General features: G+C 42.9%; 1 protein-coding gene across 1 annotated transcript in view; it reads left to right on the top strand.

Annotated features, from left to right (window-relative positions):
* LOC120021214 (collagen alpha-1(VII) chain-like) overlaps positions 1-23042 on the top strand; it is a 107347-nt gene extending 84305 nt beyond the window's left edge. The window contains exons 82-103 of the mRNA XM_038964880.1: positions 3962-4087; positions 4198-4269; positions 4671-4706; positions 8892-8948; positions 9133-9204; positions 9343-9414; positions 9700-9735; positions 9951-10031; positions 11423-11476; positions 11741-11794; positions 11955-12017; positions 12119-12181; positions 13808-13924; positions 14009-14086; positions 14485-14538; positions 14695-14743; positions 14982-14990; positions 15509-15598; positions 16031-16162; positions 16642-16704; positions 19130-19312; positions 22591-23042. Of these exons, the coding sequence (XP_038820808.1) occupies positions 3962-4087; positions 4198-4269; positions 4671-4706; positions 8892-8948; positions 9133-9204; positions 9343-9414; positions 9700-9735; positions 9951-10031; positions 11423-11476; positions 11741-11794; positions 11955-12017; positions 12119-12181; positions 13808-13924; positions 14009-14086; positions 14485-14538; positions 14695-14743; positions 14982-14990; positions 15509-15598; positions 16031-16162; positions 16642-16704; positions 19130-19312; positions 22591-23042 (2013 nt within the window). The remainder of the gene's footprint in view (positions 1-3961; positions 4088-4197; positions 4270-4670; positions 4707-8891; positions 8949-9132; positions 9205-9342; positions 9415-9699; positions 9736-9950; positions 10032-11422; positions 11477-11740; positions 11795-11954; positions 12018-12118; positions 12182-13807; positions 13925-14008; positions 14087-14484; positions 14539-14694; positions 14744-14981; positions 14991-15508; positions 15599-16030; positions 16163-16641; positions 16705-19129; positions 19313-22590) is intronic.
* Positions 23043-24093: the final 1051 nt, after the last annotated feature.

Raw genomic sequence — 24093 nt, 5'->3', positions numbered from 1 at the left:
ATAACCAAGACTAAGGAGATGATTGTGGACTAAAGGGAAAGGAGGACCGAGCACGCCCCCATACTCATCGACGGGGCTGTAGTGAAGCAGGCTGAGAGCTTCAAGTTCCTTGGTGTCCACATCAGCAACAAACTAGAATGGTCCAAACACACCAAGACAGTCGTGAAGAGGGCACGACAAAGCCTATTCCCCCTCAGGAAGCTAAAAAGATTTGGCATGGGTCCTCAGATCCTCAAAAGGTTCTACAGCTGCAACATCGAGAACATCCTGACTGGTTGCATCACTGCCTGGTACGGCAATTGCTTGGGCTCCAACCGCAAGGCACTACAGAGGGTAGTGCGCACAGCCCAGTACATCACTGGGGCTAAGCTGCCTGCCATACAGGACCTCTACACCAGGCGGTGTCAGAGGAAGGCCCTAAAAATTGTCAAAGACCCCAGCCACTCCAGTCATAGACTGTTCTCTCTACTACTGCATGGCAAGCGGTACCGGAGTGCCAAGTCTAGGACAAAAAGGTTTCTCAACAGTTTTTCAACAGACTATTTGCATTGACCTCCCCATTTTTAAGCAGCTGCTACTCTCTGTTTATTATCTGTGCATAGTCACTTTACCTCTACCTACTTGTACATATTACCTCAACTAACCTGTGTCCCTGCATATTGACTCTGTACCGTTACCCCCTGTATATATATCCTCGTTACTGTTATTTTATTGTTGCTCTTTTAATTATTTATTACATTTTTTTCATTTTTATTTATATTTTACTTCAGTTTATTTAGTAAATACTTTCTTAACACTTATTTATTTCTTAAAACTGCATTGTTGGTTAACTTCTCACGAGTCACAAACCCGGATCCGGGATCCCCCCATCAAAAAAGCTGACTAGCATAGCCTAGCCTAACGCGACAGGGATATCATATAATATAATTTTCATGAAATCACAAGTCCAAGACACCAAATGAAAGATAAACATCTTGTGAATCCAGCCATCATTTCCGATTTTTAAAATGTTTTACAGAGAAAACACAATATGTATTTCTATTAGCTAACCACGATAGCAAAAGACTCAACCGCATATTTTCACAATTTCTTTACCGCATAGGTAGCTATCACAAATTCGACCAAATAAAGATATAAATAGTCACTAACCAAGAAACAACTTCATCAGATGACAGTCTTATAACAGATTTATTGTATAGCATATGTTTTGTTCGAAAAATGTGCATATTTCAGGTATAAATCATAGTTTTACATTGCAACCACCATCACAAATCTCACCAAAGCAGCTAGAATAACTACAGAGACCAACGTGAAATACCTAAATACTCATCATAAAACATTTATGAAAAATACATGGTGTACAGCAAATGAAAGACAAACATCTTGTGAATCCAGACAATATTTCAGATTTTTTAAGTGTTTTACAGCGAAAACACAATATAGCATTATATTAGCTTACTACAGTAGCCAGCCACACAACCGCATTCATTCAACGCAACGGTAGCGATAGCGAAAAAAACAGCAAAAGTTATAAATTTATTCACTAACCTTCACAATCTTCATCAGATGACAGTCCTATAACATCATATTACACAATGCATATATGGTTTGTTCGAAAATGTGCATATTTAGCGGTACAAATCGTGGTTTTACAATGTGAATACGTAGTCAAAATGCAAAAAAATTGTCCGGAGAAATCTTGGAGAGGCACCTAATCTAATCAAATAACTAATCATAAACTTTACTAAAAAATACATGTTGGACAGCAAATGAAAGATACACTAGTTCTTAATGCAACCGCTGTGTTAGATTTTTAAAAATAACTTTAGTACGACATACAGCTTACATTATAGCGAGACAGCGCCCAAATTCAGGGCGGAAAATACTACTACACATTTTCGACAGAAATACGAAATAACATCATAAATGGTTCCTACTTTTGATGAGCTTCCATCAGAATGTTGTACAAGTTGTCCTTTGTCCAGAATAATCGTTGTTTGGTTGTAGAATGTCCTCTTCACCTGTCGAATTAGCAACCAAAGCTAGCCATGTGACGCAGGAGTGTCCAAATTCCCCATAACGCAAAGAAAAGAAATTGCCGAAAATCGCAATAAACTGATATAACTCGGTTTAAAATAACTACTTTATGATGTTTTTAACACATATATCAAATAAAATCAGAGCCGGAGATATCTAACGTCTATAACGAAAGCTTTTCAGAACGCAATCCAGGGTTCCTTCTCGCGCCTTGCTGAACAAAGGAAAAAGTGGTCACGTCATTCCAAGAGGTCTTGTTCGGCCTCAGATCAAGCTATACACCCCATTCCACCTCTCACTGCCTATTGACATCTAGTGGAAGGCGTATGCAGTGCATGTAGATCCATAGATTTCAGGCAAATTAATAGGATGGCCCTGGAACAGAGCCCCCGATTTCAGATTTTTCACTTCCTGACAGGAAGTTTGCTGCAAAATGAGTTCTGTTTTACTCACAGATATAATTCAAACGGTTTTAGAAACTAGAGAGTGTTTTCTATCCAATAGTAATAATAATATGCATATTGTACGAGCAAGAATTGAGTACGAGGCAGTTTAATTTGGGCACGATTTTTTACAAAGTGAAAACAGCGCCCCCCTATTGACAAAAGGTTTAAGGGCTTGTAAGTAAGCATTTCACTGTAAGGTCTACACCTATTGTATTCGGCGCATGTGACAAATAGAATTTGATTTGATTTGAAATCTGTGTGGCCCACCTTTGAATTTCGAAATCCCGGTGTGGCCCTCAAACCAAAAAGTGTGCCCACTCCTGCTTTAAAGTAATAGTGCCATAATACCAGAGTCAGATGAACTCATGGATACTATTTTTATGTCCCTGCATGCAGTTTGAAGGAAGTTGAAGGTAGTTTTGCAAGCCATTGCTAACTAGTGTTAGCGCAATGATGTGAAGTCTACTGGAACATGGGGCTTACCTGCCAAAATCTTGCGTTATCCCTTTAAAGTAAGATAATAAAGCAGAATTGCAATACTAAGGTGAGGAACTAGGTGCAATAGAATAGGAGGGAACATAGTTTAATGTAATTAAAGTGTATTGGTTGAAATTGGTTCAGGGACCTCCTGGTGTGACCTTACCTGGGACAGTGGGAGAGAGCGGGCTGCCAGGGCTACGGGTGAGTCTCATTGGTTGAATCAATTATCAACATATTTCAGCAATTATTCAGGCATTTACTACACACATTATACTATACAGATTATTATAACAAGAACGTGTTTAGTGATGGCTTAATTATATATTTTTAAAACGCAATTTTTCTAAAATGGTTGTCCTTTAGGGTGAGAGGGGAGACAAGGGTCCTGCAGGCATCAAAGGGGACAGGGTGAGTAAAGTCACTTAACACACAACGTTACTCAACATTCACAGACACAGTGATCAGGGAAGTTATTGTGTGTGTGTCTGTCTTGTTGAAATAGGGAGCTGCTGGTGAAAATGGGGAGCCTGGAGAAGATGTGAGTCACCTTTTGACATTTTGTAACATTAAATATTTCACATATCTAACAGATGTCACTCTTACTAACTTCTCCATTCACTTTATTTCTCTCAGGGGGGCAGAGGACCAGCAGGGCCTAAAGGAGACAAAGTAATACACATCACCAGCTGATTCCCTGTGTCTGTGTTTCCCTGGCTGCTAACCATGTGACAGTACTGACAGGAAATGTGTTGCAGGGAGAGAGAGGCATCGGACTGGCAGGGCCTCCTGGTCAGCTGGGACCTCAAGGGTTAAATGTTAGTATCATGGACTTGACAATACATCTAAATGTTCTCATAAACACATAAATCACATAAATGATGTAGCTATGTTCATATTAACATATGCACACTTCTCAGTCTCATCTTCCCTGAGCTAAACATCTCCATAACTACACCATTGCCACAGTGAATGTGAACCCCTGTATGTTTGTGTTTTAGGGGGACACAGGTCTCCCGGGCCCAGCAGGCCCTCCAGGAGCCCAGGGCGTAGCAGGGACCCCTGGTCTGGCCGGCCTGAGAGGAGAGAACGGAACTCCAGGACCCCCAGGACCTCTAGGACCCAGGGTGAGAGTGCCTATATCGCCACTATACTATAGTTATTACATGGGTGACTGGTGTGGTCTTTTTAGCCCTGCTCTGTGGAATGTTTATGTTGTATGTTGTCTCATCTCCAGGGTATCCAAGGCTTTACTGGTCAGGCAGGGAACCCTGGAGCTCCTGGGCCTCCCGGACCCCCTGGCCTAGCTGTGAGTGGACTTAGGATTGCATCATGATGACTTAATTGAGTGTCTGTGTGAGAGAGAGCGAGAGAGAGAACCCACTAGGCAGAAACTGGTTAAATCTTCGTTATTTGCACGTAATGTCCACCTAAGAAGTCAATGTGATGACTTTGAAACAACGTGGGAAACTAATTGGATTTGCAAAAAGTCATTAATGTAACAGCATTTCATATTTTTTCACCCAACTTTTAAACTAAATCCAATGACATTGTGAAATGTTTTGTTGAATTCACGTTAGTTGACAACTCAACCATGTAAATCAAAGCTAGACATTGAACTGACGTCTTTGCCCAGTGGGAAAGACTTTGTGTGTTTGCGTTTTTGTGATGTAAGTGTTCATGATCAGTATACCGTTTTTTCCTTACCAGGGTTCACCGGGCACTGCTGGAGGCAAAGGGGATAAGGTGAGTTAACAACGAGATAAACACGTCTTTTATACTGTATAATATCTTATCAAATATGATGTTGATGCTCATAAATCCCCCTCTTTAGGGAGCGATTGGAGCGGGAGTACCAGGATTGAGGGGCGAGAGAGGAGACCCAGGACCCAGGGTAAAATCACATCACCATATGAGTTTGAATTTCAATTGTATCTAATTTTCACAGTTACGTGTTGTATTGAAGATTTGTGTGTGTGTTGGGGGATTTACAGATCTATGTGTCTGATGTTTGCAGGGGGAGGAGGGTCGAGGTGGTCAGAACGGGGAGAGAGGACCAGCGGTAAATCTCTTACCTACTGTTAACATCACTATCTTTTTACTGGGAAAGTAATTCTGCTTTGAAAGTTGATCAACTTGTAAACTCACTTTTGAGAAACTGGCCTTTGAATGTGTTGGTATTGTAACGACCCTGGGTTTATAAGCGCATAAGCGCGGAAATCGACTGCCGCTCGAGCATGCTTTTGCGGCACAGTCGATAGCGCGCCGGACTTCGGGCTAGAAGGTCGAGGGTTCGAGAACTGCTCCGTGCTGTTTCATTACACTGGTGTCGGAAGTGATCGGACCTCGCATCCACGACAGTGCGTGTGCTTGGCCGGTGAGCGCGTTCCTGTAAGACGTAAAGTCGCAAGCTAGCGCGAGGACGCGCTCTTTGAAAGGAGGGAGTAGTGTAACGACCCTGGGTTTATAAGCGCGGAAATCGACTCTGCCGCTCGAGCATGCTTTTGCGGCACAGTCGATAGCGCGCCGGACTTCGGGCTAGAAGGTCGAGGGTTCGAGACCTGCTCCGTGCTGTTTCATTACAGTATCTAGTGAAGAGCTCTTCTTTGTCTACACACTCTGGCCAATGATTTGTTTACCTATGGATAACATGAAAACAGCCTAACCAGCTCTGCTGGCAACAATTTCATTACGCTTCTTTGCAGACGTTTACTGACACCGGCCATATTCAACGTGTGATGTACACTTTAGCTTAAGACATGTAGCTAGCTAGGTAAACGATGAACCTAGCTAGGTAAACAATGTGTAAAATCACACGTCAAGTAAAGTTAGCTAACGAGCCAGCCAGCTAACGTTAGCTAGTTAAACAACAATGCACATAGTGCCAAATCATGTCATTACTACACTGCATGAATATGCTGGGAACTAACCATCCAGGTTCAATGTTAGCTAGGTAACATTAGGCTCTAACTAGCGAAGCAAACAGCTGTGGGATATGAAAAGCAACGTCATCTAGGCAGCCAGCCAGCTAACATTAGCTAGCTAGCTAACAGTACACTTTAGCTTAAGACATGCAGCTAGCTAGCTAGGTAAACAATGAACCTAGCTCAGTAAACAACGTGTAAAATCACACATCACGTAACGTTAGCTAACGAGCCAGCCAGCTAACGTTAGCTAGTTTAACAACAATGAACATAGTGCCAAATCATGTCGTTACTACACTGCATGAATATACTGGGAGCTAACCGACCAGGTTCAATTTAGCTAGCTGACATTAGGCTTTAACTAGCAAAGCAAACAGCTCTGGGATATGAATAATAATGTCAGCTAGGGAGCCAACCAGCTAACGTTAGCTAGCTAGCTAGATAACAGAACACTTTAGCTTGAAATGAAACCACTTTAGAAATGTGTAATATATGAAAATGTAGCTAGCTAACGCTAGATTATCTTACCTGTATACATCATCATGCATGATGGATGCCTCTCCTTGTCATGGATGACATGCCACAGTTGCCCTAAGTTTGAAGATCTAATCTGGATACAGGTGTTTTCTCCATCTCTTTAGCTATCATACTCTAATTCCACTGATTTCAAAACTTGATCCTCCAGAGAGTGGAGAGCAACACTTAGCTATGCAGCACCACTACACGATACATAAAAAAAAAGCTGTGTTCGACAGGATTACCAACACAGCCTGACCAGCTCAAATAGACAGAAGCCATCTATATGGCAGACCAATCCGAACTCCTCTCTCGGTATGTACAGCCCACTCATTATCTCAGCCAATTATGGCTATTGGGAAGGTTTTCTCGCTTTTTCTGTGGCTTAACCAACAAGGCTCATAATTTAACAATTGTATTTGTATTTACAGATGGCATACACGTTTGTTATTAAGGCACAGGAACGTTCACTTGTTCGAGAAGGCATTTCTGCCAAAAAACGCATTTTGATTAAAAAAATATGTTTACGTTCGAACGGCTCTCCTGTGAAGTCGTGACTTGCGACATATGCCTAGTTTCCTGAATCGGGTCACAAATGGCAATTCATCATGACCAATTTTGATTCTACTGCCTATATGGTGTTTATTTATTTGTGTTTGTTTATTATTAGAGGTCATTGGCCCATTCCTCGATATTGATCCGACTTAATTGAGAGAGTGAAAACGAGAGAAAGGATGTGGGAAGGCTGAAGTGGACATAGATAGAGCTCAAAAGAAGAAAAGAAACGATGTGGCTTAAGCAGTGCACAAATAACTCAAACGAAAGGAAAAGTAATGAAAGTAAAAGACGTCAGCATCATCGTCAGCATCATGCGTATACAGTTCAATCGTTTCACTCTCCATCCCTAGTATACCTTGATTGTAGGAATCAATGCAATCCATTATTGTCATGCCCATTACCGCTCCAAACATAGAACATAGGTAAATCTTGTTTCTCTAAACATATCACTAGTAATGCAGTAGATCTGTCCTTACGATATGTTTTATCCTCCACTTTAATTTAATGATATTGACCTTGTACTACATAGCTCTTTTAAAAGCTGCCAGCCAGGCTCTGACCCTCTTCACTTCCGGTACATTAGTCCTACTGAGAGTAAGGCTTTTGTTCTAGGCTGAGACAACTAAGCCTGGTCCTTTGTAGATCAGTTGGTAGAGCATGGTGCTAACGCCAGCGTAGAGGTTTCGATTCCCGGGACCACCCATACGAAAAAATGTATACATGTATGATTGTAAGTCACTTTGTATAAAAGCATCTGCTAAATGGCACGTGTATATATATACATGAAACTCTTCGCCCTAGCTCTCATCTAGAACATACTCAGCCTCTCTCATATTAGTTGCCTGGTAACCTCTAGAAAGGGGGTTGGATATTGTAGAGTGCCAATGGCATTCCATTTTAAACTCAGGTGAGAAACAGACAGCAACTCTTCTATTATAGTACAGTCCTTCCTCATACAGGAGAGTGCTAGTCAGTGTGGATATAGAGAGCTATTTATTGCAGTTCTGGATGATTAAAACCATAATGGTGATGATTTCTGGTGAGGATGTGCATGTGGGAGTACAAATGTTGAGATTTCTGTGTGTGTTCTGTACTTGATAAATGTATTCCTCTGTGTGTGTGGTGTGTGTGTGTTCTGTACTTGATAAATGTATTCCTCTGTGTGTGTGGTGTGTGTGTTCTGTACTTGATAAATGTATTCCTCTGTGTGTGTGGTGTGTGTGTTCTGTACTTGATAAATGTATTCCTCTGTGTGTGTGGTGTGTGTGTTCTGTACTTGATAAATGTGTTCCTCTGTGTGTGTGGTGTGTGTGTTCTGTACTTGATAAATGTATTCCTCTGTGTGTGTGGTGTGTGTGTTCTGTACTTGATAAATGTATTCCTCTGTGTGTGTGGTGTGTGTGTTCTGTACTTGATAAATGTATTCCTCTGTGTGTGTGGTGTGTGTGTTCTGTACTTGATAAATGTATTCCTCTGTGTGTGTGGTGTGTGTGTTGCGCTCGCGTGTGTCTGTGTGTGTTCACCAGGGCTCTCCAGGTGGCAAAGGAGGCAGGGGAGATAAGGTGAATATTGTGAATATTATTATTAGATTATTGTATTTTGCATCATGCTCTCGCTCTCTCTGTCCACTGAGCATTCTGCTCATGTAAAATAGTGAATCAAATTGACATGCCTGACTAGTGAGTCCTACTCTCAATATATTTCAGGGTGAATTGGGGCTGCAAGGTGGCAAAGGAGAAAAGGTATGAATTTTAATGTGTGATGAGTAATATTGTTTGTGTGCGCGTGCGTGGTAGAATAATGTGGAGAAGCATAGAAAAAAGAGCAAAGGAGAGACAATAAGAATAAAACCGTTAAAATGAAAAAGTTGTTAAAATAATTACAAAAAACGACATATACTGCTCTGCCTAACAGTGATGTTGTCCCCTTTCAGGGTGATACTCTCCTGGTCGGAGGACCTACAGGAGAGAAAGGAAATAAAGGAGAGACGGTGAATGACCCTCTCTACCTTAAATACCCCACAACACTTATTATTGACTAATCTAATAAACAATTGATCACAAAAATACCTCAGAGCACCAAGTATTGACTATGACACTACTAATCTCTCTGTGCGTCTGTGTGTGTGCGTGTGCAGAATGGTCATTTACAACTGTTGTTCTCTTCTTTATCAGGGTGACCGAGGGCCCAAAGGGGTGCAGGGAGAGAAAGGCTTGAAAGGCAATGACGGCCCAGCTGGGGAGCAGGTGAGGTTGGCCTTGACAATGACACCATTGGAGTTTTCAAGAGCATAAACAGATCTGGGAGCAGGCTATTAATAACAGGTTTATAACTGTGTGTGTGTGTGTGTGTGTGTGTGTGTGTGTGTGTGTGTGTGTCCACAGGGTCTGAGGGGTGAGCCAGGAGACAGGGGCTCTACAGGGTTCCAGGGAGCCAGAGGTCCAGGAGGACAGAAGGTGACTACATGACCTGATCTGTGTCAATGCTTTCATCAAAACTGCTGTGTTATCTATGTCAGAACCAATAGCATCAATAGTCAATCAATATTCATCAATGTCATAATGTCCCCTGTGTATAATGGATGACATTGCACACAGTTTTCCCACCCATCGTGTGAGAATATATCATCACACAACAGTGTACCCTGTGAAAATGAACAGTGGAAAATGAACTCAGACTAGATGCTGTAGGTGACCCATTAAAAATGCAGTGTTTTAATGGGTTTGTCTTTGTGTCTGAAGGGAGAGGCGGGACAGCCTGGTGTACCTGGAGAATCAGTGAGTCTCCCATTTCACCCTCAGTTATGAAAACAATGTGTACTTTTTCCTGACCACATGAACTGAAAAACTCTATTATAGCCTATAACTAGGATCCAAAGTTATTCCTGGTCTGGTCACATGGTCAGGAAAAACTCCTGGCCCCATGTCTAACTCCCCATTTACTCTCCTGCTGGTGGATAAAAGCCTCTGGTCGATTGTGTGTGTTCTCCCAGGGTACACCAGGAAAAGATGGAATGCCAGGCTTTAGAGGGGATAAGGGAGACGTGGGAGTAACTGGAATGCGTGGAATTAAGGTTTGTACGCGTGTGTGTTTGTGTGTGTGTATGCAGCGCAATGTATCTGTGTGTGTATGTGTCTGGTGCTTGTGTTGGTGCGTGTGTGCATGCGTGTGTTTGTGTGTGTGTACAGTCTGTCATCATATTTCAACTGTCTTTGAGTTCATCCCCATTTGAAGAAGTTTAGTGCCAACCTTGAGATGTCCTCTAAGCGACTGGCAGCCTCCCAGATGATGCCACTGGGTCATAATGCTTCTATGGTTCCAAATTGACGTCACATTGTGGAGGATTAGTTGAAATTCAACTGGAAATTGGTTTTCATCCTCATATATTCTATAAATACCTTTAATGACTGTTGGAAATATAATTTGTGTGTTTCTGTGGCATTCTGACAGACTAATTGCAGAACCCTCTAACCTTCCTACTGTGTGAATCACTGTCCTCTTAAGTAAAGGCAAAGTGTGTCTGAGGAAAACTTTGAGATGTGTTCTGTGTTTTCTTCACATGACCTTGCAACACTAACGGCAATATAATCACAGCATGATAATCTGGGTTTAGAAATGACTAATCCAGACAGCACAATATCTGCCAGCCCACTCAGTCTCACCATGCTATCAAACCCCCCTCAATTTCCTCTTATCTGTCACTTGCTATTATTCTCCACAAATCACCCAGTTACTCATCCTTTAATCCATCCACGATTCAGCGATCGCAATTTTTTTAGCTAAATCAACAATATCCTGCATATTGTGCGAAGGCTTGCGAATTTGACTGATCATTGCACCATTTGTGCATAAAGCAGTCAAATCATTGCAATATTATTGCAAAAAAAATGACCCATCACCACAGTACCAAAACAGGGCTTGTGTTTTCAACCAATCACACACATTTACTGCATGATATGGTTCAATCAAGCCACACGTCAACAAACTTTTCCCCTCGTCAGCTCATTTTTGCAATACATCTGTCAAAATCATAACATTGTCATATTTTTTTCCTGCAAACATTGTCAAGTATTTTTTCCTGCAAATATCACAAAAAAATCCTGTGAAATCCTGGATCGACTGCTTTAAGTATTTTAAGACTGAAACAGTGGTCTGTTCATGATCAAACATGGTTCAACTCAGTTCTGCTGGTCACTGTGACAAGCCCATGTTGACCCCCACCCAACACAGACCTGGTTCTGACCAGCTGGTTCTTATTGGCAACCATCTGATTGAAAGTTGTTATTGATGAGTCACTTGGTGAATGAGGGGTTGTGTGCATTAGGCTGGGTTTTCTTGGCAGCTGAAAGGATTGTAAAATCTTTCTTTCATTCTGAATTGGCAGTTTGGAGCAGTTTGTCCCACTTTGACTGACAGGGTCCCTCATCTGGCTCTCTGACTAACTAACTAACTGATCGTTTCCAGGGCGACCGAGGATCAAAGGGGGCGTGTGGATCAGACGGACCGAAAGGAGAAAAGGTACAGTGGGAGAGAAAGAGAAGGAGGGATGAGGAGGGGGAGAGGGGAAGAAATGTGTGACAGGAAGTTAAATTGAATCAACTTTATTTATCCAGAGGAGCCATTATTGTAGTTGCATGGTAAGTTTTAAAATGAAAGTCTTTCATAACCACTGTAACTATGACCTCTCTCACTTTAGTTGTTAATGAGGACATTTTATAAGATTAACAGTAGGGGATGCACCAGGCTGTGTCTTTCTAATGACCTGGCTCTGTGTGTGTTCAGGGAGATTCAGGGATCCATGGGAGGTCAGGGTTGCCTGGAAGGAAAGGTGAGCAGGTAAGAATTATCCCATGAAGTACACTATAACCTAATGTTTAAAGGGCACTGAACAGTACACCATTGAGTCTGATATCTGGAATTTGGTATTACAACTGTATTTTCAGCCTTATCAGCAAAGGGTAGACATGTTACCAGGTGTTGTACCTGTGTGTTTCAGGGAGACTTGGGGCCTCCAGGGGCCATTGGAACCCCTGGCAAGGAGGGACTGATCGGCCCCAAGGTATTTGTCTTTGTATGGTGTCTGTGTGTGCGTGTGTACTTAATTGTGTGTGTATCACGAGAACTGTGTTAATGTGTTACTTAATCTCTGTGTGTTTGTAGGGTGACCGAGGCATTGATGGAGTACTAGGACCCAAAGGAACGCAGGGAGAGAAGGGCGAAAGGGTGAGTCTTTAACCACAATTGAATCCACTCATAAAGTGCAGATCAGGGCCTCCCGGGTGGCGCAGTGGTCTAGGGCACTGCATCGCAGTGCTAACTGCGCCACCAGAGTCTCTGGGTTCGCACCCAGGCTCTGTCGCAGCCGGCCGCGAACGGGAGGTCCGTGGGGCGACGCACAATTGGCATAGCGTCGTCCGGGTTAGGGAGGGTTTGGCCGGTAGGGATATCCTTGTCTCATCGCGCCCCAGCGACTCCTGTGGCGGGCCGGGCGCAGTGCGCGCTAACCAAGGGGGCCAGGTACACGGTGTTTCCTCCGACACATTGGTGCGGCTGGCTTCCGGGTTGGAGGTGCGCTGTGTTAAGAAGCAGTGCGGCTTGGTTGGGTTGTGCTTCGGAGGACGCATGGCTTTCGACCTTCGTCTCTCCCGAGCCCGTACGGGAGTTGTAGCGATGAGACAAGATAGTAATTACTAGCGATTGGATACCACGAAAATTGGGGAGAAAATGGGATAAAAATGTATTTAAAAAAAACTAATAAAAAAAATAAAGTGCAGATCGGCACAAATACTCTGAATGTGACCACAGCCAAACCGCAAGCTGACCACTGACTGTAGATGCAGGGGAGAGTGGGGTAAGTTGAGCAATGGGGTAAGTTGAGCAATGGGGTAAGTTGAACAATGGGGTAAGTTGAGCCAATGGGGTAAGTTTAGCCACCCTTGTTTCTAGGAAACAATACACAAAATGATTCATTTGACCAAATATTTAGGAAGAGGTCATAATTTCATGGGGTCTGTGAAGGAATAAACCACATGGAAAAAGTGGTAAACAGATTGAATCAAGTCAAATTAATTCATTGTGTTAGAGGTTTCATGATGCTTGTATCTATCTAAAACAAAGTAAATATTTTAAAGATTGTTCAATACATCAGTTAGGGTCTCTATAAGCTTCTATATGAGGTTCTAAACATGGCATGAAAGTGCATCTTTGTAGCTGTGTGGGCTAATATCGTAAAAATGTTTGCCTTGGGGTAAGTTGAGCCAATGGCAAGTTAAGCAAATTAAAGCGTTTTCTTCACAGGTGTAATGCAAGGCATTATCACTGGGATATGAGGTAACAACAGGGCCTGGCCTATGTTAAAGTGTTTAAAAAAGTACAAAGTGTTTCTTAGGTGTTAAGCCTGTGTTAAAAGATGCTTAAAATGATTAAAAGACAAAAAAGCGATTGTGATTGTTTTCAATTTTGTTTGGGAAATAAAGACCGACATGGTTTTAAAAAGGTAGTGGTAATATTTAATTTAAAACAGAAATTTGTGGGCCGCTTAACTTACCCTGTCCCGCGGATCAACTCAAACCTTACACGGGATAAGTTGTGCCAAGTGCAAGCTATGTTTTCAAAACTGTAATGTTTACATTCATTCTGATTATTTCCAGGGATACACAACATCTTGAAATATATGTAGATATCTTTGTTAGAAAGAATGCGATATTATCCTTGACGGAGTGATGGTGAATATAAAAACTGTCTCAACTTACCCCACTCTCCCCTGCTGTATAGAAAGTCTGATAAAAACAACTGGTTGTAAATGGTATCTGACTGTGGCTCCCTTCCTCTACCTCTTCCTCTCTACAGGGCCCCTCGGGTATCCCTGGCCCTCCGGGCCCCACAGGAGTGGACGGGGCCTCTGGACTGACAGGACCTCAGGGGCCCGCTGGAGCTAAGGGCCCAGAAGGGCTCCAAGGACAGAAGGTACTCACTTTCTTTATTTGTTGATGCCACCTAGTTATGTTGTTGTAAATTAAACATGGTCAACGTGATTGTTGTTGTTGTCAGGGGGAGAGGGGGCCTATTGGTCCTGCCAAGATTGGTCCACGTGGTATCCCAGGTATACCAGGAGAAAGAGGCGGGCAGGTGAGTGTCACCACTCTACTGTGTGGTATGTCTGCTCATAGAGTATCTGACTGCAACTGTCCCTCAATAAATCCCCCAAACTGGCCACAGCACAGACACAGCTCTGACACTTTTACTAAACATTATGCACTATATGGAACATTTGGGAACTTCAACATAAAATGTAGAAAAGGGTCAAATACAAGTTTTTGTGAAAAGGTTTTGTAAAGAAATTATATATTTAACCCTTGAAAAAAACAGCTGTTGTTCCTTTCCAGTGCTTATTTCTGGTTCTTTGAACCAGTGCGTAGTACATCGGACCTTGGGGTTGTATAGCTATTAGTTTGCCCAACTGCTCTGAGAACAGTGTCTTTATGTCAGTTGTGTGCTGTGTGTTCTAATACCTGTCTCTGCTGCAGGGCGAGTTGGGTCTAGATGGAGCCAAGGGAGACAGAGGAGTGCCAGGCTTGACGGTCAGTGCTTCACCTTGGCCTCAGGGCCCAAATCTGCAGGTTCTACCACCAACCTGCCCACACACACATGCATGCACAAACACACATTATAATGTAGTCATGTCTCTCTGCCTGTCCCTTACTCTCCTCCTCCTCCCCTCTGGCTCTCTGTGGCAGGAGGATGAGATTCGTACATACGTCCGCACAGAGATGAGCCAACACTGTGGTAAGTCTTAAAGTCACCTGCCAAAAACACAATGTCCCAATCTAACATGCTGGTGTTCTCAGTTGAACTTCACTTGATCATCAAGTGAAACAAGTAATGGTGCTAACACATGTCTATTGAACGTAATGCGCCACGGAGTGTTATACAGATCCTCTGTCCATCTAGAACCTCTCGGTGCTGTTGACTAAAAGAGAGAGTAACATTCTATTTTCTCCTCCCTTCTCTCTTTGTCTTTCAGCTTGTGGAGGTGAGTGGGCTCAGTCTGACACGTGGACTAGGTGGTTTAAGGCCAGTAGCAGTAGTGCGCTTTGACCTGAACTATTCAATTAGATTAGCTTTATTATTAGTTGTATGTACTCAATGTGTTTTTGGTTCTGACATGTGTTCGCACTATATGTAGTCTTGGTTCTGTTGTCATGTGGTGTGGTCCATGTAGGTGTTCTACTCAGTGCTTGAAGTGGGCCAGTACAGAACTGACCTGTACAGAATATTGGCTCTAAAATATGATGAGTATCGGCAACTAAATATAAATAGTACCGGCACCCAAAATGAGTACCGGTACCTATTTCAGTCCACTTCAAGCACTGACTGTAGTGTATGTTCTCATGTGTGTGTATATGTTAGTGTGTGTGGCTGCCTGTGGGTTTCGGTGGTGTCTGGTTGTTATGTTTGTGTTTTACTGAACAACCTGGATGTCCTGTTGTTTTTATGTTCCTGGACCCTCTTCCTTCCCCCCCCTGTCCCCTGTTCCGGCCCGGCTCTCAGGTATTGTTGTGACAGAAACCCTGCCCAGCCCCAGGGTACGTCCTGCTCCAGAGCAACAGCTGGCCCGGAAGGGCAAGCAGGGCAAGGACGGTGAGTGTGTCCATCCATCCGTCCAACTGTCCTTCTATCCCTCATCACTCCTCTTGTATGTCTGTCTGCCTGTTTGTTTGTATGTCTGTCTGTGTCTGTTGGTCTGTCTGTCTCGGTCTGTGTCCGTTGGTCTGTCTTAACAAACAACCCAGGGGGATGCTGTGAACACTGTTTTCTCATCAATAGTCTCTGAACATTAGGAATAATATGTCTGTCCATGACAGTTTTGCACACTTTTTAACTCTGATTTTTAAAGTTAGGGGGTTTGTAAGTGAGGGTATTCCAGCTGAATAAAGGCCTTCGCCGTTCCTTGGTGGACTGAGCCCTTGGTGAAAGTCCAGCGTTGGGCTGTAGGAGTTGCGGTGGTTAGTGAGGGGTCGGGGGTTAGGTTTGTGACCGTTGTGGCGGCCCCTGCCCTGTGATATGTTGTAGGGCGTGAGCTGCGTGTAGTGGTGAACACCAACGACCCCGACTACGAACACTTCTACTCTATAGAGAGTTACGACGACCCCATGGCCATGGAGCAGAGCATCCACCTGACTCCCACTGCCAATCAGAGCCATGGTACGTCACACACGCACACCCTTAACCTTGGATCCAACCTCACACACTGAGGTCAGTCTAACACACAAACTCAACCTTGTATCCCTCTCACATACCCAGCCCAACCATCCACTTAACTAACCTTCATGTACTAAACCCAGTCCCACACTAAGACCAACCCTGTTTCCCCTTCACACTGCCGTCAACATGCAGCTTCCTGGGTGTCTCTGTTGTGTTGATAGTGTGTTTGTATGTGTTGTGTACATTGGTCTGTTTCTAACCTGAGATACATGGGTATTTATAACAGCCTTGCAAATCTCTCATTTCCAACAATGGGGGATTTACATGAATTGTTCAATTATGTGCATGTTTCTCAAGTTAGGATTGTATTTGTTTGTGTTAATGTGTCTGAAGTGTTTCTGTTTTGTGTTGTTAGTGTGCTTATTACAGTATGTCTGTTGATAAATGTTGATGTTTGTTGTATGATTACGTGTCGGCAGGTGAGAGAGTCACTGTTGACCCTCTGAAAACAAAGAGGCCACGGAGAGAGGTCAAAGGGGAAGGTAAACCCGCCCACTTCCTCCTCTCCACTACTGGGGTGTTTCAAGGGCTTACTCCACCACCCCATCTCTGCATGTCATGGGCCTCTCCAGGATGATGGTTATTGATGTTCTGAAGAACACACAAACACACACATATACACTAGCAGAAAAAATATCCCAAATAACCAATTGAGAATTAGATTTTTCTTTCTTTGATTGCTGTCGATAACAAATCAAAACACCAAAGAGAGAGCAGTTTATTTTGTATGGGCTGCATCTCAATCCACTGCATCCACCAATGTCGGCCTTCTGCGTCTGCGGTGGAGGGTGACCGAGCTACAGCGGTGTTTGTCAGACGAGGAGGCATCCAGAAAATCGGTCACAAAAACGACTGTAGTGTCTGAGCGGTTTGGCATCAAAACTAATGTGAACACTCTCATGAACACGTACATTGTTTTGCTCTAGAACACCCATAAGACCCGTGTGACGGTAGCCCGGTACAAGTAAAAATATTTTATTGAAGTACAGTATATATAGAAGTAGTTTAGTGCCAAATAAAGGTGTTAAATAGGCGTAAAAAAAATCTAATGTATTAGTCTTTCTTATATCTCTCAGATATAGGACAGACACTTCAAAACAAACTTAATATTTTTACTATCTGTTTACTCTATTCATCTATTAATCTATGGCAAAGATACTTATATGTTTCCCTTTTCATCTGTGTTTGGTGTTAGCTAGTTACAGGCTAGCTAGGTCTCCAGCCAGCATGGAACAAAAGGGGAGAAGGGTCATTCAAAACTCTTACGCAGTTGTCATGTCAACACATCCGTCAGTTCCGCTGTGAACTGCATCACAAGAGACATGCCAAGCGGAAAATGTATAAAAAGAAATTACACCATTGATGCAATTTGAATGTTGTTTGAGTGTCACCAAATTTGCTTGAGATGATTTGACATCCAATTTGCGTGACATAAGCGTTTCAAAGAACTGTCAGTCAAGGCGAGCTCATGAATCTAAGCACACCACCCACTGAGCCTGTCTTTTCAAACTTCCAGGTAGTTAGCAATGAGCGAAAAAGTACTTATCAGAATGACTGTTCAGGACTTTTAAACCTAGCCTAACCTATGACCTGACCCATCACCTGTGTACTACTGCCCCCCCTAGCCTCCTACTCATGCTTTTAGTCCCTAAAACTGAAACTAAATAATATAAAAAATTAAATAGAACTATACAATCAAAACTAAATAAAAACTAGCAAATCAGGTCTGAAAACGAACTGAAACTAAACTGAATTTTAAATAAAAATCAAAAAATGAATAGAAATATAACCAAATATAAAAACGCAAAAATATAATAACCTTGTTATGCGGGAAACAAGCATTCCATTCAAGATAAACATTGGATATATAGTGTTTTGCAACTAAATCTATTGCAATACACTTTTTTTTTTTTTTTTATGTAATTCAAAATCTGAGTACAGTAATATTTTACGAACACATAAAGGTACCCATAAGCATTAATTTCTGATTAAAAAACATATGTGAAACATTTGTGGATATAGCGTTTTGGAAATAAACTCTTAAATTGTATGATCACTTATTTCATGATAATCACAGAATGTTAAGCAACTGTACAGTAACATTAATACTAATATCACATTCATCTAACATTCACCTATAGCTTACTATAGCTTTTGAAGCTTGAACCCCTCACTGTGACTTTGCCTCTGTTCTGATTCCAGATTTTTGGTCTGTCTCTCTCTCTCTCTGCATCTCTCTCTCTCTCTGCATCTCTCTCTGCGTCTCTCTCTCTCTCTGCGTCTCTCTCTGTCTGCGTCTCTCTCTCTCTCTGCGTCTCTCTCTCTGCGTCTCTCTCTCTGCATCTCTCTGCGTCTCTCTCTCTCTCTGCGTCTCTCTCTCTGCATCTCTCTATGCATCTCTCTCTCTCTCTGCGTCTCTCTCTCTGCATCTCTCTCTCTCTGCATCTCTCTCTGCATCTCTCTCTCTCTCTCTGCGTCTCTCTCTCTCTGCGTCTCTCTCTCTCTGCGTCTCTCTCTCTCTCTCTGCGTCTCTCTCTGCGTCTCTCTCTCTCTCTGCGTCTCTCTCTCTCTCTGCGTCTCTCTCTCTCTGCGTCTCTCTCTCTCTGCGTCTCTCTCTGCGTCTCTCTCTCTCTGCGTCTCTCTCTCTCTCTGCGTCTCTCTCTCTCTGCGTCTCTCTCTCTCTGCGTCTCTCTCTCTCTGCGTCTCTCTCTCTCTGCGTCTCTCTCTCTCTGCGTCTCTCTCTCTGCGTCCCTCTCTCTCTCTGCCGCTCTCTCGCTCTGCCGCTCTCTCTCTGCCTCTTTCTCTCTCTGCCTCTCTCTCTCTGCCTCTCTCTCTCTCTCTCTCTCTCTCTCTCTCTCTCTCTCTCTCCATCTGCCTCATTGTGTGTGTGTGTGTGATGCATTCCAGCTCCAGTGGATCCTTGTGTGTTGCCCCTGGAGGAGGGCAACTGTGGGAGATTTACTCTGCGCTGGTACTTTAACAGCCAGGTCCAGGCCTGCCGACCCTTCATCTACAGCGGCTGTGAGGGCAATGCCAACCGGTTCCTCCAGCAGGAGACCTGTGAGGAGCGCTGCCTCGGGGAGGACACAGGTACACACACACACACACACACACACACACACACACACACACACACACACACACACACACACACACACACACACACACACACACACACACACACAAGCAAGCATACATAGTAACCTACTGTGCACGCACACAAACACGTGCATACAGTTAACTGGCAAAATAAAGGAAACACCAACGCAGTGTCTTAATAGGTTGTTTGGCCACCACGAATCTCTACAGAATCTCCCATAAGTGTTCAATTGGGTTTAGAGCTGGTGACACACAGACAGACACGCGCGCACACGTGCACACACAGACAGATACACACTCCCTATGCTTAAACTGGCCATATTTATACATGACCCTAAGCATGATGGAATGTTGATTGCTTAATTAACTCAAGGACCACACCTGTGTGGAAGTGCCTGCTTTCCATATACTTTGTATTCCTCATTTACTCAAGTGTTTCCTCTATTTAGCCGTTACCTGTACATTATGCTGAATACAGATACATTCATGCTGCACATACACACATACACACGTACACACATACACACATACACACGTACACACGTACACACATACACACATACACACGTACACACGTACACACATACACACGTACACACGTACACACGTACACACAAGCAAATATATAAAAAAACGGCACATTTTCTTTTGTTGCAGGTGCTGTTCCTTTGAAGAAGGGGCGATGATGAACGGCATGTCATGACCACCTCTCCACCCTAAAGAATGTCAACAAATGGTTGTTTCATATTTAAAACTATAAACATTGGCAAGGTTTTGAATATATATATATATAAAGCTTTGATGGATCTTGTCTCATGGCCACAGGTCACATTGTTGATTTGCTTATTTATTTCAAGTACATTTATATTACATTAACTGCAGCCAAACGTTTTAATCCCTCTCAGAATGACATCTAGCGATTACAGCAGTACTGTATTACTGGAAGACAATGTTGTCCAAACATTGACGCAACCTTACCACAGAAAGCAGGATCTGCCTCATGTGGATGTACAGCTCATGAGTTCCAAATCTGTCCACTAAAATACAGAGCTGTTCTGTATGTATGAAGAGGCACGCACAATACGTTATACAGTATGTTATAATATTTTGCCAATGTGATGTACATATAAATGTATATTTTTATTACCTGGGAAAAAGTGTTTTGTGTGTCCTAATGATTAATGTTAAACTCTGCATGTTTTTACCTGACAGAGGAAAGGTGCTATTTTAAAATGTATTTTTGTATTGCACTTTTCATTTGTTGTTTTCAAAGAAAAAACTAAAGTTTGTTTTTTCATCAAGTTTAATGTTCAAATTGCAAAGGAACACACTCATGTTGGCTTGACAACATTAATCATTGTTTTATTAAATATATAAATTAACCAGAGAATTTGAACAAGAGTATTTCTACAATGTTTTTTAATGATGGTAGTTTGTTTAGGGCTTGGGTTAGCACACTGGGAAATATGATAATGTACATATAGCTGAGAAGCCAAGAGTTTTTCCTGGTCAGGTCACATGGTCAGGAAAGATTCCTGGCCTTAGTTTTAGCTATGTCATGTGCAGTTCCTGTACCTGAGTAAGTATGAATTATTGATGGCACCACCTTGAGCATAGAGAAGATGAGGATATTGATGATGACCATGTTGAGGCTGATACTTCGATCTGTTTACACTTCCCTCCTTCACACGTCTTTACTGTGTGTGTGTGTGTGTGTGTGTGTGTGTGTGTGTGTGTGTGTGTGTGTGTGTGTGTGTGTGTGTGTGTGTGTGTGTGTGTGTGTGTGTGTGTGTGTGTTGTGTGTTGTGCGTTGAATGTTCTAATTCCAATGGAGAATGTTTTATTATTGAGAGGATGTTCTGTCTGTTGGGTGTGACTCATCCTCTCCTGGTCCTCTCTCTCTTTCTCTTTCTCTCTCCTCTGAATTCCCCTGGGGAGACACTTCAGGACAAGCCCTACACACACACAGTTGGTCACAGATTTGCATCGTTTTTAAATAGATTTTATTACATGGTTATTACAGGTTTAATCATGTTTATTACAGTTGTGTGGGGAGGGGGGGCTTAAGACCTGGATGTGTTTTAGCATTCATCACACTTCTCTGCACCCAGCCTGGCCCTCAATCTGCTCAGTTCCTCTGTCTATTACTGTTACTCAGGGTGAGTGTGTATGTGTGTGTACGTTGTCTATGGTACACAGCAAATTCTCCAGTGTTGAATCAACACTAAGAGTGTTAAACTTAACATTATTCCAGTGTTTATATGGGTTCACACTCTTCAGTGTACAATTATCGCTTTGCTTAGTGCTGACGCTGTTCATCTTTCTCTATCTAAGAAATGAACACCTATAGTGTTACAGTAACTCGTTTTTTTATGTTTTAACACTGTCTGGTGTAAAGCCTAATTTGCATATTTCGCAGGGTGCCTTGCCTTTTCAAGTGAATTGTAGAGTTACCACCCATTACTTTATTTGTTAGTGACAGCGACATGGTTGTTAAATTTGTTCCTTTTAAAGTCCTGTGGCCGTCAAAAAGTGAGTTCCTTGGTTGACAATACATTACATACTGTATATCAAGGCCTTACTTTGATGGACAAGTTTTACCTTAAACTCCTGGTTTACAGGTCACTCACATCAGGCACTGCAAGTACATCCGGCCCTGCAAATAACATTATGCTGGCACATCACTATGTGTCATTTTTATTTGAATCCAGCCAGAGTTAGGACTGATTGGATTAGTTTGGGGAAATCTATGTTATTTATCTTTGTCTAGCATAAGATTAATTAATCAATGTACATGCAAAAACATAGATATTTAAAACAATGCCCCCCAAAAAAAGCAGTAGGGCTGGAAAATCTGATAATGATGAGTGTGGTTTTGATGGAAATGTTTTACTCTCCACAGAGTAAAACTGACTCACACTCAAAACTGGTAATTAACACCAACACTGGGGTTCTTTTACTAGAAATGGTTCACTGAAAAATCAACACTAGGTAACACTTGCCAATTTGCTGTATAGAGTAAATGTTTTCCTCTCCTTATATCTGATCAACAGCATCTGCCATTGAATGATAAATATTTTAGCAACCAGTGGTGCATACAGTAACATCTTCTCATCCTGCCTGATCAAGGGAGAAGGGGGGTTACCCTTCCCATGAGTCTCTGCCTGGGGGGCTTCTTTCCTGCTTTCCTCTGTGGCACCAACTTAGAGAGGAGAGGGGGGCTGTGGTACCTCTGAGAAAGGAGAGGGTGGCTGTGGTATCTCTGATAGAGGAGAGGGTGGCTGGGGGCTGTGGTACCTCTGAGGAGAGGGGCTGGGGTGATGGGGTACCTCTGAGGAGAGGGGGGCTGGGAGTCTGTGGTACCTCTGAGGAGAGGGGGGATGTGGTACCTCTGAGGACAGGGGGCTGGGAGGATGTAGTACTTCTAAGGAGAGGGGGCTGGGGGGATGTGGTACCTCAGGAGAGGGGGCTGTGGTACCTCAGAGGAGAGGGGCTGGGGGGCTGTGGTACTTCTGAGGAGAGGGGGGCTGTGGTACCTCTGAGGACAGGGGGCTGGGAGGATGTAGTACTTCTAAGGAGAGGGGGCTGGGGGGATGTGGTACCTCAGGAGAGGGGGCTGTGGTACCTCAGAGGAGAGGGGCTGGGGGGCTGTGGTACTTCTGAGGAGAGGGGGGCTGTGGTACCTCAGAGGAGAGGGGCTGGGGGAATGTGGTACTTCTGAGAAGAGGGGGGCTGTGGTACTTCTGAGGAGAGGGGGGCTGTGGTACCTCAGAGGAGAGGGGCTGGGGGAATGTGGTACTTCTGAGGAGAGGGGGGCTGGCGGGCTGTGGTACTAATGAGAAAGGTAGAGCAGAAGTGCGAAAGAGAGAGAGCAATGATGTGGTGCACATATGTGACCTAGTACGCAATTTTCGGGGACCACTTTTGGCTCGTGGGTACTACTTTCAGAACTACTGGCTAAAAAGTGCAAGGGAGCACGTATATACTCTGTGTTTTCCCGCTTTCGATAACGGTTAGTATTTATGTTGCATGTGGTTTGTCTCTCATGGGCCCATGATTGTTTGTGCACTTGTGCAATGCTTGCATTGTAATTTCATTATTTCAATTTGAGTGCCTTCCCAGCAAACCAAAATTGGTCTGTGCAAGTTCCCAGAACATTCATTAAGTTGCGGTAAATGTTCTCATAACACAAAAACTGTCCAGTTGATGATGATTATACAATGTTCGTATAAAACATTTGCCTGACATTTCAAGAACGTTCCCAGAAACATTTAGTCTGTTCTTTAAAGGCTCACAGAATGTTTCATTAGGTTGTGGGAACAGTTGGGTGGGAACATTGTGGGGACATCACAAAAAATATGTTCCCAAAACCCCAAAAATGTCCCGTTGTGCTGATGATTACAATGTTTTTATTAGGTTGAAAAAGCTTTGCCTGATGTTTCAATAACATTCCCGGAACGCATTTTTTGTGTTCTTTAAAAGTCCCCAAAACATTTCTTTAAGTTTCGGGAACATTGTGTGGATATGACAAGAGATAGATTCCCAAAACACTAAATCTGTCCAGTTGTGATGACATTGTTATAACTTTTGTATCAAGGTGCACAAAACATTCCCTCAATAGTCTTTGAATGTTATTCATATGTTCCCAGAATTATAAAATTCGGTTTTGAACAGTCCATGAAGATTTCTTTCATGTGTCAGTGTTATTTTACTGTTGATGAAGATAGTTACAGTATACAACAATCCATGTAGACACACATATATGGCAATAA

The sequence above is a fragment of the Salvelinus namaycush genome, chromosome 2 (assembly GCF_016432855.1).
Source record: "Salvelinus namaycush isolate Seneca chromosome 2, SaNama_1.0, whole genome shotgun sequence".
Taxonomy (NCBI): Eukaryota; Metazoa; Chordata; class Actinopteri; order Salmoniformes; family Salmonidae; genus Salvelinus; species Salvelinus namaycush.
The sequence above is the reverse complement of the archived record's forward strand: the minus strand, read 5'-3'. Positions and strand labels throughout refer to the sequence as shown.